The sequence below is a fragment of the Pezoporus flaviventris genome, unplaced genomic scaffold (assembly GCF_033815535.1).
Source record: "Pezoporus flaviventris isolate CSIRO_AGI_PZ_B2104156 unplaced genomic scaffold, CSIRO_AGI_Pfla_v1 ptg000001l, whole genome shotgun sequence".
Lineage (NCBI taxonomy): Eukaryota > Metazoa > Chordata > Aves > Psittaciformes > Psittacidae > Pezoporus > Pezoporus flaviventris.
In genome coordinates this window covers 25,748,066-25,763,131 of record NW_026892549.1, presented here as the reverse complement: position 1 = coordinate 25,763,131, position 15,066 = coordinate 25,748,066, and the positions used below count along the sequence as shown (strand labels likewise).

General features: G+C 37.2%; 1 protein-coding gene across 1 annotated transcript in view; it reads right to left on the bottom strand.

The window, feature by feature from the left end:
- Positions 1 to 15,066, bottom strand: part of LOC133267154 (protein FAM13A-like) — a 67,197-nt gene that overhangs the window by 26,569 nt on the left and 25,562 nt on the right. The window contains exon 6 of the mRNA XM_061449224.1: positions 6,808 to 6,854. Coding sequence (XP_061305208.1) covers positions 6,808 to 6,854 — 47 coding nt within the window. The remainder of the gene's footprint in view (positions 1 to 6,807; positions 6,855 to 15,066) is intronic.

Genomic DNA, 15,066 nt, shown 5'->3' with positions numbered 1-15,066 from the left:
TCATGTAATTCTACGTCTTCAGCTCCACCCACGCAGCTGATATGACTCATGATCCTCAAAGCTGTTCCAGCTTTCAGGGATGCTAGTGCTTGCCTCATTCTATTTACTGTAGCACTAGTTATACTGAGATATAGACACCTGCTTTACAGCTGTGAGAAAAACAAGCTACTTGACAGCAATTAAGGTAAAACTTTGCTTTGGTGTGAATTCTGGAAAGCTGCTGTTTCCTCAGTCTGTCATGGCCCCTGCAGAAAGGGTGAAATGTTAGCAAATTCTAATGACTGCTCTTAAGGGAAAATGAGGGCAATTAAAAAAATTGTACTTGCAGATTAAAATATAGTAACCTAAAACTTCTGTAGAGTTCTACTGTCATACCCCCAAAGCTGAAAATGAAACTACTGAACTCCAATTTACAATTATTGCCAGTAACACTTCTCAAGGATTTTGCACACATCACTTATTATTGGATTTTATTTTACTAGAGACTAGATGAAAATAATTCTTTTTCATATGGAAAATACTCCAAAATTCCTTCCTTTTCCCAATGGTGAAAGTTGGAAATGAAAGCTTGACATTTGGCACAATAGCGACTTAGAAATTGTAGTTCCATAATTTTTTGTCGACATCCTCATCAAATCCACTTGAAATACTCCCTGCTGCATACCATATATCGATACACAGGACACACACGGATGGATACAGCAGAACGGAGCTGATTCTGGAAAGTGGATCACATTAGCTATATCATTCATGATGATCTATTAGAGAAGATGTGACTGCATGTGCTTAGTCTGGATGTATCCCTAGGTGCTTACAGGTAATGTCAAAAATGCCCGGACTCACTTTCTCTTTACCAGTCTGATTGTGTATAATATTAAAAATATTACTGTATTAAAATTTTTTTTTTTTAAAAAAAAAGGTAGAAAAGGTGAATGTAAACAGTGGAGTAGCAGTAACAGAAATGGAAAAGGTCTTTCTGAATATGTGAGGGAGCCAAAACCACATCACATACTACTCTGAAGCAAGGGTGCATGTGCACAGAATGGGAAGTAATATTAAGCTGATTAAAAGCTCAAATAAAAGGCTGTGTGGATGCATTGCCCTTTAACCAGGTTTCTTTTGGTTTAATTCATGTCAAGCAGAAAAAAAGCCAAAGAAAAAACAAGACCTACTCTCAAAATCAAATTCAAAAAGCCTCATGTAGAATTTTACATTACATTACTTTATCTAACACCAAAATAAGCATATATACATGGCTATGCATGTGGACAGACTTTAAATAGGATATTTCTTTCAAACTCTCATCTAGAGGAATAGAATCACAGAATCAATTAGGTTGGGAAAGATCTTTAGGATCATCAAGTCCACCCACTAACCCAGGACTGCCAAGACCACCACTAAACCATGCCACTGATGGCCTCATCTACATGGTTTTTGAACAATTCCAGGGATGGTAATTCCACCACTTCCCTGAGCAATCTGTTCCAATAACTGAACACCCTCCAAAGAAGAAATTTTTCCTATTATCCAATCTAAACCGCCCTGGCACAGATTGAGGCCATTACCTTTTGTCTTATCACTTGTTACTTGGGAGAAGAGATCGACCCCCACCTCACTACAACCTAATTTAAGGCATTGTAGAGAGTGATAAGGTCCCCCTTGAGCCTTCTCTTGTCCAGACTAAACAACACAGCTCCCTCAGCCATTCTTCATAACACTTGTTCTCCAAACCATTCACTGCCTTTGTTGCCCTTCTCTGGACTCTCTCAGCATCTCAATGTCTCTCTTGTAGGGAGGGTCCAGAACTGAACACAGTATTTGAGGTGCGGCTTCACCAGTGCCCAGTACAGGGGGACGATCACTGCCCTGGTCTTGCTGGACACACTATTTCTGATTCAGGCCAGGCTACCGCTGGCCTTCTTGTCCACCTGGGTACAAGCTAGCTCATGTTCAGCCATGAACATCAGCATCCCCAGGTCCTTTTCCACCGAGCAGCTTTCCAGCCACTCTTCCCCAAGCCTGCGGCATTGCATGGGTTTGTTGTGGCCCATATGCAGGACCCAGCACTTTACCTTGCTGAACATACCATTGGCCACAGCTCATTGATCCAGCCTGTCCAGATGCCTCTTCAGAGGCTTCCTATCCTTCAGCAGATCAACACTCCCACCCAACATGGTGTTGTCCACAAATCTACTGAGGGTGCACTTGATCCCTTCGTCCAGATCATCAATGAAGATATTAAACAACACTGGCTGTAATACCAAGCCCTGAGGGACACTACTAATGACAGGTCGCCAACCAAATGTGACACAATTTACCACCATTCTTTGGGCTCTGCCACCCATCCAGTTTTCAACCCAGTGAAGAATACACCTATCCAGGCCATAAGCAGCCAGTTGCTCAAGGAGGCTGCTGTGTGAGACAATGTCAAATACTTTACTAAAGTACAAACAGACAATGTCCACAGGCAGGTCACCTTATCATAGGAGATCAGCTTGGTCAAGCAGGACCTGCCCCTCATGAACCCATGCTGACTGGCCCTGATGCCTCTGTTTTTCTCTGCATACTTTGTGATCTCACTTAGGATCATGTGCTCCATGGCCTTCCCCAGCACTGAGGTCAGGCTCACAGGCCTGTAGTTCTCAGCATACCTTCCTGCCCTTTTCATAGAGACAAGTCATGTTAGCCAACCTCCAATCCTTGGGGACCTGCCCATTAGACCAGGACTGTGTAAAGTGTATTTGTATATTATACGTAAAGTGTATTTGGAAGCCTAAAGAGAAGCCAAAAGCATTTGCTTATTAATAGGTCTTCATCATCAACCTCGCTACCAAGAAAATATAAAAACCAAATTTTCTATTTCCTATATTTTGTACATGAGGAAAAAAAAAACAGAACCAAACCAAACACCAAAAAGCAAGTCTAATGAACTGCAAGAAGAACTGGTATCTCAAGCCTACTGTGCAGCCACAGATTTCCAAGTCCTGGCCAACTTTTCTGAATCAAGAATAAATATGCAGCTTAAAATATCAAGTGTACTCCCCAGAAAATCTGATCAGAGAAAAAGATAACTTTGGAAAGTCTGCTCATCTGTTTGGACGTCTTTGATCTTCACTATTAATTGCCATTGTATTTGCATATTTTATAAAAAGCATATTAGGAGAGTGAAGGAGGGAAGTGAAACATCAGCATCACTCCATCCACTCCAAATTTTTCTTAGAGGACTTCCTGCTTTGTTAATCTCTAGACAGTTTCTGACAAAATTTTCTTCACAGTTAAGACAAGGTATGTCAGTTTTATATTGCTAATATTTTACACTCTAAACTTTCCAGTTACGTTGCACATCTTTTTCAAAATAAAAGACAACAGATTTTATTGGCATTGGGAGGTGTGTAATGGAGTTAGACAGGACAAAAGACCTGTTTCCCATAACAACAACAATGCCATTTGTGTATTTAGCATCATGTCCATTCAAGTTAGTGACAACAGCCTGGTTACAGTTTGCTACACCACAGGCTGTTCCTGCAGCTATCCTTGAATTTAGCCATCAGAGTTGGTAAATCTGATTGGATTTTATACATATCTTTTACATGAAAAGAAGTAACAAAAAAAACCCAAAAATGAATCTGCTGTAATTAACTGTTCCCTCCAAAAAAAATATCCTGCAGCATTCCTAGATTCCTACACATGCTAGTAGTCTCTCCCCCATGACAGACACTTTTATTTGCCCTTAATTTAAAGGGATTAAAACTGCCTGGCTAGGCCTACTGATAGACATCTATCAAACACATTTCTCTATATCAGATTCCCAAGATGACAGATTTGTATATGCAATTAAGTTAAGCCTCTGTGAAACAAAACAGAAAATCAGCTAATAGTTATCTTATTCAACCATATTGATTTAGGTTAAATGGGCATAACACTAAATCAGCTAAATTAAAGACCACTCTTGTTACAAAAAAAAAATGGTAGAAAAATTAGTAACAAAAGTCTGTAGTTTGCTAATCTAAAATGCGAGTCATCCTCACTTTTCCATGATGAAAGGGATTTGATGAAAGTTAAGTTACCAGGACAAGTTTTAGTTCCAGAATATAAAAGCACAGGATAGAAAATAGGCAGTAACTGAAAAAGTGAAGTATCATCCTATTTTGTTTAAGACTGCTTACATTATAGAAGAAACTAGCAACACCGCATAGGCATACTAAAAGCCAAAAAAAAAAATCTTTAATGTCAGTGATATGAAGGTAGGTGCATGGTAATTAGTCTTGCTCCCAATTCAGAGCTAGTCATGAGTTTTGGAAAGCTAAAGTAAATTTACTGTCCTTTCACAGTCATGTGCTCTTGATAACACCTTTATTTACTGATGGATTAACTGAGAAATGGGGCAGCACTCAATTGTGCTTAGACTTAACAAAAGGGTGATTTTAAGATAACAAACACCAACACTTCAGAATCAGTAAGCTTCAAAGTACATCCAGCAGGTTACTTAATTACAACACTGAATCCATCACAGCAGATTGAGGCTATGTCTCTCTTCTACATATTTATTTCATAAGTATTTGCGCAGTACACATCTTTTGGGTGGCAGAGTGTCACATCTAAGAGTTGGTTTCAGAAGCAACCTTCTTGTGGCATCAGATAACTTTTCTACACCAACAATGTAGCTCAACGCAAGTACTGCCCCTGCTTGCTGAAGATCAGGTCACTTCATGCAGGTGCTCCATTCCCTTCTCAGACAAGAATGTGCCACACTAACTCAAAATAAATGGTTAAATGGTCAGAACATCCTATTTCACCAGAAACAAATTACTATGCATTTTCACCCCAACAGAGTGACAGTAACAAACAGCTGGGGTTACAGAGTGGAAATTTACCAGCAGCATTTGCTTAGTTTTGTTTAACTGAAAACAAACAAGTGAGGAAGTTCACACCTGCTTCTAAGACAGGTCTATTCAAGTTCATTTCCTGAAAAAAAAATTGCCTTTTGCTAATCAACAGACGTTGGTTGCGAAATAATGAACACTACTGAACAGTGAACGTCAAGTTCTCTGAAAAATGCAAATCTGGCTGTCGTAAGGATACATAAATTAGGTTTGAATTTTCTGCAGAAATTTCAGATAGCAAGAAAAATTCATAGCAGTTGGATTCACAAAAAAAGTGTTTGAGGATGAGACTTTTTTTTTTTAATCCAGAATTTATGGCATAAACTCAAGATAGAAACTGTGTAGCATAAGAAGGACATAAATTCAGTACAAGAAAAAAAACAGCTGTTCAAAAATACAGAAAAAAATACCCAGAATTCCTATTAACTACTGAACCCACTACTGTACCTCAGATCCAGAAATGAATTAGAACAACATGCAAGTCCTCCACCATACCTAAACAATCAGTATGATTTAGAAGTTACCCTCTCACAGAAGAAATTATTATTTCAACAGCACTTAATAATATGATGATAGAAGCTCAACACTGGGAGGTACTATCTGGCAAACAGAGATAGTATCTTTTGAAATCTTCTCCCTTGACTTTTGTCTCCCAAATGGTTTATTGCTCTACTCCCTTATTGCTCTACTAGTATTTGATTAGCTTTTGGGAAATGCCAGCTTGCCTCTGCTTCAATAGCTTTGTCTAAAACCTAGAGTTATATTTCCTTGTTTTCTGAGAAAGCTATATCGTAACTAATGTGGTTTATTAATCTTCTGCATTTCTAGTAAAGCAAGTAGAATATTAAGTGGAATACTTCAGCAGTGTCTAGCATTACAAAATACCTGGGAAATACTTGAAGTTGCTCTGAACCATAACATCTTTTCCTTTTCGGTTTTATCACAGCAGAGCGCAATAAACTTGGCCTCAATTATGTTTTTTCAGTTGAATCTCAGAACAAAACTCACAAAATCTAAAAGACTGGAATGTGTACCACAATTTTCCAGTGGCTGTTAGCCTAGTCCATGCATTTCCACTCCAAAATGCAAATGGGGATGGGAAAGCATTACTGGGGGTTTTTAAGTCTTATGAGTAAAAATATTCCTTTAAGAAATTTCCAGGCTAAACTATTGTCCTGTGGTCAGACAAGTCAAATGCTGGAGAAATTATGCAAGGAAATCTAGTCTTGGGTCATATCATAATACTGTTTCCTTAGATAAACACAAGTCTCATAAAAGCAAAGTCTTTGTGACAGAAACACAGCAAAAGATTTCAGCTCTGTTTAGGCATCAGGTTTTCTTTCTTCAGAAAAGATAACCATCTGCATGATCACAGTCTTTGTACACCCCACTCCTCTCAAAAAGAAGCTTTCAAGATACTGAATTCACTGCCAGGTCCCTCCCTTTCCCAAAAGTAAACGCACACAGTTGTTCAGTTATTCTGTATTTACTCCAATTTTATCTCTGAAAACTGCTGCAATACCACACCAGTGCAAACCCATGAAACACTTCCTGAAACTAGGAAGTTCATCCTTGCAGCTTAGGAAATACCAACATGTGACCCATGATGTAAGTACATATAGGCAGAATAAAAAACTGGAGGAATACTGAAAAAAAAACAATCAAACAAAAACAACGAACAATCCACACGAGAATCAAAGATACATTTGTGTGAGGATCAACTGGTGACACTGGCCTGCTACACCTCCATTTATCTGTCTACTGCTGATATACATCAACATTAAGACTTTGAGAAGTTTCACTTTTTAGGTTATTCCTCCAACAAATCAACCATCATTACATTATAGAAATATATTATACAGATTGGTAGTGAGATAACAAGAGTTTCCACGAAGCAGTTAAATAACAGGTGCTTTCATCCTACCTTAATAACATGAGACTGTCTTTTTCTTCATCTTTTGTGTTGTTTTCCTGTGTAGAGAAAGAAATAAAATGTACAAGGCTGGATTTCAGTTCATGATGAGCTTGATTCACCTTTCAGTTATGCTGGTCTTGTTTATTTTCAGGAGTATAAACGCTTCGTGCTCATTTAAGCCTTTGTAATATTCTTGTCTTAGTCAAGATCACATCCTACCATTTTCCAGCTAGATGCCCACATGACAAAGCAGGAAACTCTAATATAATCCTAATAGAAACAGCTGGGGAAAAACTTCAACTTTGAAATATTAAAATATGATTTTTAAGTTAGGCACATTTTTCTACATATGACAAAGCTCTAACTCAGTAGGAACACAAATACAGGAAAAGCGTATTTAAAAATACCCAGACCATAAAGCTTACCGGCATACAGCGCATCTTTTGAAAGGAAGAAAATATATAAAAAAAAAAAAAAAGAGGTGGGAAGGTAATGGAAGCTTGTTTGGGCAATAAAAGGAGTTGGATTTTATTTTATGTTTAATATTATAAAATGGTAGTAAAGTCAAACCAGCAGGGAGACCTCAGCTTGAATTCAGAAAAATACTTTCCCAAGACCAAACTTTCTATAGCCTGAGTAGAGGCACCCCTACTGCCTGAGAAAACTTAGCTCTGCAGCTTTTCATATTGATGTCATGTATTCCGCATATTAAATTCCATTTTGCTCAAGGTACCTGCAATTTTATGCAAATTAAGAGCTATGATAACCCTTTAATTGGTAAATATTGTGGCAAACAGGAGACAGAAATTTAAAAAATAAGAGTTCTTAGTTAAGTATGGAAGGCATCTATAAAAAAAAAACACCAAAGCAGCCAAATCAGAAGGATTTTAAGAGCCTCTTTCCAAACCTGCTGGAGCTTTTGCCATTTAAGACTGAATTAAGTCTCAGTTTTGAAAGGCCTCAGTGGTAGTATTTTAATTTATTTTAAGAGATACTACAGTTATAAACAAGAACCTGCGTTATCTGGACCCCAGATAATTAGCTATGTAATTGGGAAGAAGAAAAACTATTCTGGCTTTGCTACCCTTTTCACTTTTTATCCTTTCATCCCTTGTGATTTTTCCTGCCTCAGTGCTATGTCCTAATCTAGGAAATTAGGACATGACAGTTTGTAGTATAGATAGAAAAGAGTTATTGTAATTACATCTGTCATGTAGTTATCATGTAATAACAAAACAGCCACTACATGCATAATAAGAGCTACCCAGGAAGAACTTGTCGTGCACAAAAAATGATGAAGTAACTTTCTCTTAGCTCAAGCCTCAAGCCACCTTACAACAATTATCATAAAAATGGAAAACTTCTGATTTAATCAGGCAAACACTCACATGGCCTTAACTCTAAGAACTTAAATATGCTAAGCACTTGCTAAGTAGGTTGGCAAGCGCTGAACTTCCTTGTTAAATAAAGCAAGACCTAAATCTTAAACACACACACACAGCAGTTAGTGCCTGCCAAGAGGAATTTCATGCATAGCACTGAACTACACAATTTCCATTAATTTACATTACTGAAACTAATAACACTGTGGTGAAAAGGAATATGATGAGCTCAACAGCTCTTAGATCAATAGTTTAGAACGTGAGAATGCCCACCTGGAATCCCAAGCCTTTTCTACTTTCTTTGCTCTCCTTCCATATGTGTGCACATGGTTTCCAGTTTCATTGTAAATATCGTGACTGTAAATAAGGAATTGCAGTGTTTAAGTCTTGATCCCCAAATGTACCGATTCTCTATTTTCAGCACCATAGCATGCTGGATTTCTGCAATCCCATAACAGTCAGCGCCCATGGCTGTGTGCCTGCAAAATCCACCCAGGATGGGAAAGCTAGGTTCAGTTCCCACATCTCCCCAGGAGCATACCCTAAGCACTGCAAACTCCAATGGGGAAGTGCATTTGATCCTACCGAATGCAGCTGCCCTATTTTTTAATCAGCCTTGCTCCAATACTTTGTTAAACATCTAGGGACTGAATCTAAGCCTCCCTCTTTAATGCAGTGACTACAGTTCCCCTAGGTTAAAGAGTCAGCATTATTTTTGTTCTAACTCCCTCTAGGATGATCAACTTTTAATTACTGCATGTTTTTTACTGGAACCTTTTCAACAAGAGGTACTAAGAGTTTTCTTTCTGAACTTTACAATATGAGCAAAGAAAATAAACTAATTTTAAAAGTGGAACAGCTATACGCAATACATAGCACACACAGCTTCACTGTTTACTTCACTATACCTTGAACACACATAACTTTTTTAAATACTCATGGATTTCTGGTTAACAACAAGGATTTCTCCAGGGTTCTTTGCAGTTCTTTAATGTAAGAAATTGCTCTAATTAATGATTCATTCAACAATTAAAAAATGCATCCCTTGCAGTCAAGGAGTCTGGAGCCACAGAAAAAGAGAACAGGTCTGCAACACTATGTATCTGACAAAATACATACAAACACACTGAATTTGTTTTTTTTTCCTTGACATTTTAAAGTTAGGTTTTGTCTCTAAATTTTTTGATTTCTTCCACTAACAGCTAAACCACTGTGGGGTGGTTTACAAAGCTAATGCACATTGTGTTTGACCAAGGTGGTGTTTGAGTGGCGGTTAAAATACACCAAAAAGTCATTTGTTTGACAGCACCTTAGGCTATTTTAAGCAAAAAACTGCAATGCAAAAGGTTGATTTCAATCTGTACACTGAGGCAGTACATAATAAAACTTTTACTCTTTCTAGAACCATGAGATTTCTAATACAAGTGACATTTCCAAGCTCCTTTAAAATGCAAGTCATTAAATAAAATACTAAGGAATAATTTTTGATCTGAAGGTTGTATACTAATGACTTTACCAACCCCTGCCCTCTCACACAGAAAGAAATATTAAAAGGTATCAGGAGTTTTAATTTTGGAGAGGTTCAGGGAAGTCTACTGCAAATTAAAGGGTCTCTGTTCAGGAGTTCTGCATGTTTCCCACCATTTTCCCACCATGTAAAAGCATTCTCATCCATGCATCTTTCCTGAAGAAAGAATCACAGAATCAAGTAGGTTGGAAAAGACCTTTAAGATCATCAAGTCCTACCTTTGGCCCAAAACTGGCAAGTCCACCACTAAACCATGCTACTACATGCTTTATCTCCCTTTTCTGACAATGCGACAGAAGGCCAGCAGAAAAGACGCTACTCTTTTGAATGCAGCCACTTGAGGACACATTTCTCCAGAAACTACTAATACAAAAAAAACCAAAAGGTAGACCCAAACTCATCCTCTCCAGTAGAAGGAATACTTAAGACAATACTGTTAAAAAATGCACACCCTTATAGCCCATCATCTTCCCCATGGTGTTTTGGACATGATGCTTTGAATTTGTTCTGCTAAGCTTTGTTATGATAAGTATTTTCCTGGCTTCCTATTAAAAGAAAGTAATCATAAGAGCAGTGCTGGGAGATCAGATATAGCATAAAGACCCAAAGAACAGTTCCACGCACCACTGAACACAGAATCTCAAAATTCATAACAGAATAAGCTGCTGTGAGCAAACCCATGTGATAATTTATTAAAGCTTAACTTTTTCATCTACTACAGGGAGAAAACAAAATGGCCTTATTATAGGTACAGTAAACCTGCGACAGTATCTGGCATTGCTTGGTTCTGCTATTCTCCAGCTATCATGGCACTTCCAAGAACAAAGAGGTAGAATTTGCATTCAAAATATTAACAGAGCTTAGCAATATATGCATTTATTTCCGCATTCTTTTTAATATATGCATCTTCTTGAGTATCTAATACACACGAACCATCATAAACATCACGGGTTTTTTCTTTTATTGACGTTCTACTGTAATACCCAGTGAAACAGTTGTAGATATTTAGTTTTAGTACTCTCTTTCTAAGCTATTTCATTGTTATGTTTGATAGCCATTTAATAATCTGAGGTCATATAACCTGAGGAATGTACTAAATAAATCAGCCATGGTAATAAGATCTGCTTCCCCAAAATTTTTTGAACTGAATTATTTTATCATGAAAGAAAGTGAGGTATACCTAATAACTGTAACCCTTGTACTTTACTGCTCCATTGCAATATTCTACCTACATTTCAACTAGGGTGCAATATTAGTGTGCCATTTGCTATTGAAAATTCACCTTTTTAACAGAATCTAGGAGATATTGAGTAGAGATGTCTGTGATTTCACCCCTAAGATATATAATCTTGAAAAATAGAATTTCACCAAAATAAAACTATGGAAGAAATAGATTAGTACAAATAAATTTTGAAATGAAAGCTATTTCCATATTCACTATCACAATCAGTTAAGTTTTCAACTCTAACCTCAAAACTTATTAATGGATCTTCTGTACAAAATAGTAGAAATTAATACTGGCAGAGATTTAAGGTTTGACTGTATTTTCTTTCTCATTCTTAGGCCAGAACAGACAAGTCTAGCTTTTCTGAAACTGTAATAGAATACCAATTTCCTGCAGCCTGAGTTTATCTCAGTTAATAAAAATTTAATGGCATACTGTTATTTTTAATTAGAGAGTTTGTGAAAACACAAACATGCCAAAATTATAAAATGTTTATTCATTTAACAAAAGCAGTCATTTTCATCTTTAAAAACCTCACTCAGAGAGTTGGTAAAAAACCAGGCATCAAACATCTACTGCATTATCAACTCTTGAAACTGATCTGTGAATTCAGCATTTCTCCACACTGAGGCATGCAAGCAGAGTGATACACACTAAACTTCTAAAAGCAAAGGTTTATAACTACCCTGATTAATTGTGCCTATAATAAATTTTCCATTTTTTTCACATTCTGTTTGACGCATATTAATACCTCAGTTTAGATATATGTTACTTTACTACTCTGGCCTGATTCCTTTCTCCCTGCCCAGACTTAGCCCTGCAATATGAAACACTGCAATGCCACTTAATTGTAGTGCCCAGAAAGCATCTTTTGGAGGTTTATTTTCCTCATTAAGATTCATTGATTGTATCATTCTAGCACCTCTAGCTTTGAAATGCTTGCTGCAGGACAGTTTTATAATAAATCCAGTACAGGGAGGAAGTGTTTGTCCTGTTCAGTTTCTATTCAAGCTGGCTTGAAAGTCAGTTTACTATCTACCTCAAATTTCAACTGGCACACTGCCTCACAGGACACAGTCATTTTGGCACACTGTGTGCAAGACAGACAAGTATTTTGAAGACAAAGAAGTTCTAACACTTCCTTTTTAGTCTTTTTGCAAAATTTCTTGCTACTATCTCACCTGTAAGCTTCAGAATTGCTTTTTCCTTTTGTGCTCATTAGGACAATGCAACTGACTTTTAGAGGGCAGAGAGAGACAGGATGCACTTCATTACTAGGCTGTTTTTTGTGAACCAGAAACATGGACAACTGTAATAATGCCAAGGCTGCCTTGTTTTTTAATACCATAAACCAAACTCTAATTTGGGAAGATGTAACTAAATGAAACATTAAGCTGTTAGCAATAATTTAGTGCAGCTTAGTTTGGGAAAGAGACATAGAAATGTTTTGGAAACAAATTCCATTGCTTAAAAAAAAATAAATAAATGAAATAAAGATCACACTTACTTGTATCAGATACATGAAAGAATCTGGGGTAGGTGCATGCTCCAACCCCATGGATTTTGCAAGGCAATGCAATGTCTGTCAACTTTTCCCTTTCTGAGAAACTCTTAAACTACTTCTGGAAAAAAGTCCAAGAAAATTCCTCTCTGCTTTCCTTTATATTCCACAGTTAGTTACCAAAATATCATGGGAGCCTGACAGTGCTCTGCAATACAGGTAGGCAATGCGACCAACCCTCCTTCAAAGGACAAGCAGTTTTAACCTGCTGGGCATTTTAAATGCCACTTTCACAACTAGACTTCAACCGCATGGCTATATTTACATCTCCCTCCACACCTCCTACTTCCTCATGTTATTTTCACAGTCAAATATCATCCCCACAGAGCTCAGGTAACATGGCAGCTGTTGTGAGTGTAGTGCCAGCTAGAGCCAGGCCAGCAGCCTCTTGAGCAAGTTGTCTCAGCAGATTGACAAACAACAGGGATATTGATAATTTCCAGCACTTGAACTGCTGGGTGGTGGAAAACAGGAGCAAAAAAGGAGCATGACTAAATTCAGCTCCCAAGAAGCATTAAATGCAAATTTTGCATTTACTCTTACAACTTCTTTCCACAGCAATAAAGAGTGAGAGACACTGTTTCTTTTCCTACAAAAATGAAATACTACACTTTTCTGCACAATGGCCCTCTTGGAACACATACCGTTGTTCAGCAGATGAGAGAAAATTACATCTACATTCACAGCTATTTATTACTGTTTAAGTTAAATAACAGAGAGGGCAGAAGAGAGTCAGTCCCAAATGGCAGCATGTAGGGAAAACCGTACTGCTACATTAAAGATGTGCTTTTAATTAACTTCTATTTGAATTATTATAATTAAAGATTTTACCACAGGTGTTCTTACAATGATTACCTTCTATTTCCTTGTGCAGTGCACATTCCCAGGAAATGGGAATCGAGACTATTACCTAATTTAAAACTCTCAATTATTTTAGATTTTATTGCTTTTTAATTGTTTTATTAGTGATATTTTCTTTGCGCCTTTTTGATCCTTTTCAGATTCCAACAGGCTTTTCCAAGACCTCAGAAATTTCTTTCAGGTGGCCAGGTGCAATTCTGAGCAGTTAACAAAATATGGATTACATTTTATTATGTTTGGATCCAAGAAAACCAGTTCATACAGACAGAGTTACAAATTTTCCTTTGAACTTGGAAAGAAATGGCTCATTTTTGTCACTGGTGCTGCACATATGATATTAATTCCCTTCAGTTTTTATCTAGAGATTGCTATCTCCTTTAGCATGGCATTTGTATACAGGTCTTTGCAAATGACATTGTTACGCACATTAACCATTGCAATGTGTACCGGATGCAAAAGATCAAGTAGCTATCCTGACTTCTTGAAGACTACTTGTGTAGGCAAGTAAGTAGTGATTCCCTGGTTTCCTATTAATATTTCCAGTCATAATATAAAACCATATTGTGAACTGGCAATTAGAAAACATAGGGTAAGAGAAACAGGTTCTTGTTTCACCTGTGCTGCAAAGATACATTGGATCACATTTTTCCTATGAGTTTGAAATTCAGTAAAATGATAGAGAGGGCTGAAGACAGGATTTTATAAAAGGAGGAAAAGAATAATGCACGAAAAAGAATGATTTAAGGCAGACGGTACTTCCCTCTTTTGCATTAGTTCCTGCAGCAGATTTTAGTATGCAAGACTACATTCTGAAATCCTTCTTAATTCTATCTTCCAGTCTAGGGAAAACAAGCAACAATAACCCAAGAATAAACAGGATCATTCATCTTTTCTTTGTGTTTATCTCTGAGAACGTTATCTTTATACTGAAATAATATTCAGCAGAGGCATTCAAACTGAAGGGACCTTTGAAGTAGCACCTCTTGAGAGAAAGCAATAGCATCAGATGGCATATATGCTCATTTCAGTTTAACAGGCAGAAATTATTGTACTATCACATTCACAGAGCTATCAGGGTTCAGTCCACCAAAGAAGCCACTGGGAAAGAAAGGTTCTCAGTCTCCACCATCAGTGTACATCAGGGAAGTACTAGATAGATGGATGCACAAGGGTGTAAGCTCAGCTGCGTGCGACACAGCATTGGAGACTTTCCAGACACAAATTCTCATTTAGTACACTCATTCAATGTAAGCATGCAAGAAAAATTTTAAAAGGCATTATGAAAGCTGTGATATTGTAAATCTAATGCCATCTAACATCTCCATTACAGCCTTCTCCTGAAAAAATTGGTTTATCTATGACCACATATGACAATTCAGATGTCCTTATAGCTCTTTTAATAAAAATTTGATAGCAACTGATGTTAGAAATCCAGTTATTACTGGGCAAGTTACCTCAGTCACCTTATGCCTTTTGATTTTGTCTTTTTATTTTAAGGAAATTGACAGCCAAAGAATTGAGAAAATAATATATTTCCATTTTGTCAGTTTTTAGAAGTAAATAAAGATATTTTTCTGTAAGTCGCCACGTGGGATTCCAACTGCTCTTTTCTTTCATTCGACCTCCTCCCCAGAACTGAGTATCTATCTGGTTGTAACTAGATTAAAATTAAGCCTTCTTTGAAATAGACTTTGGGATTTCTGTGTGTCAG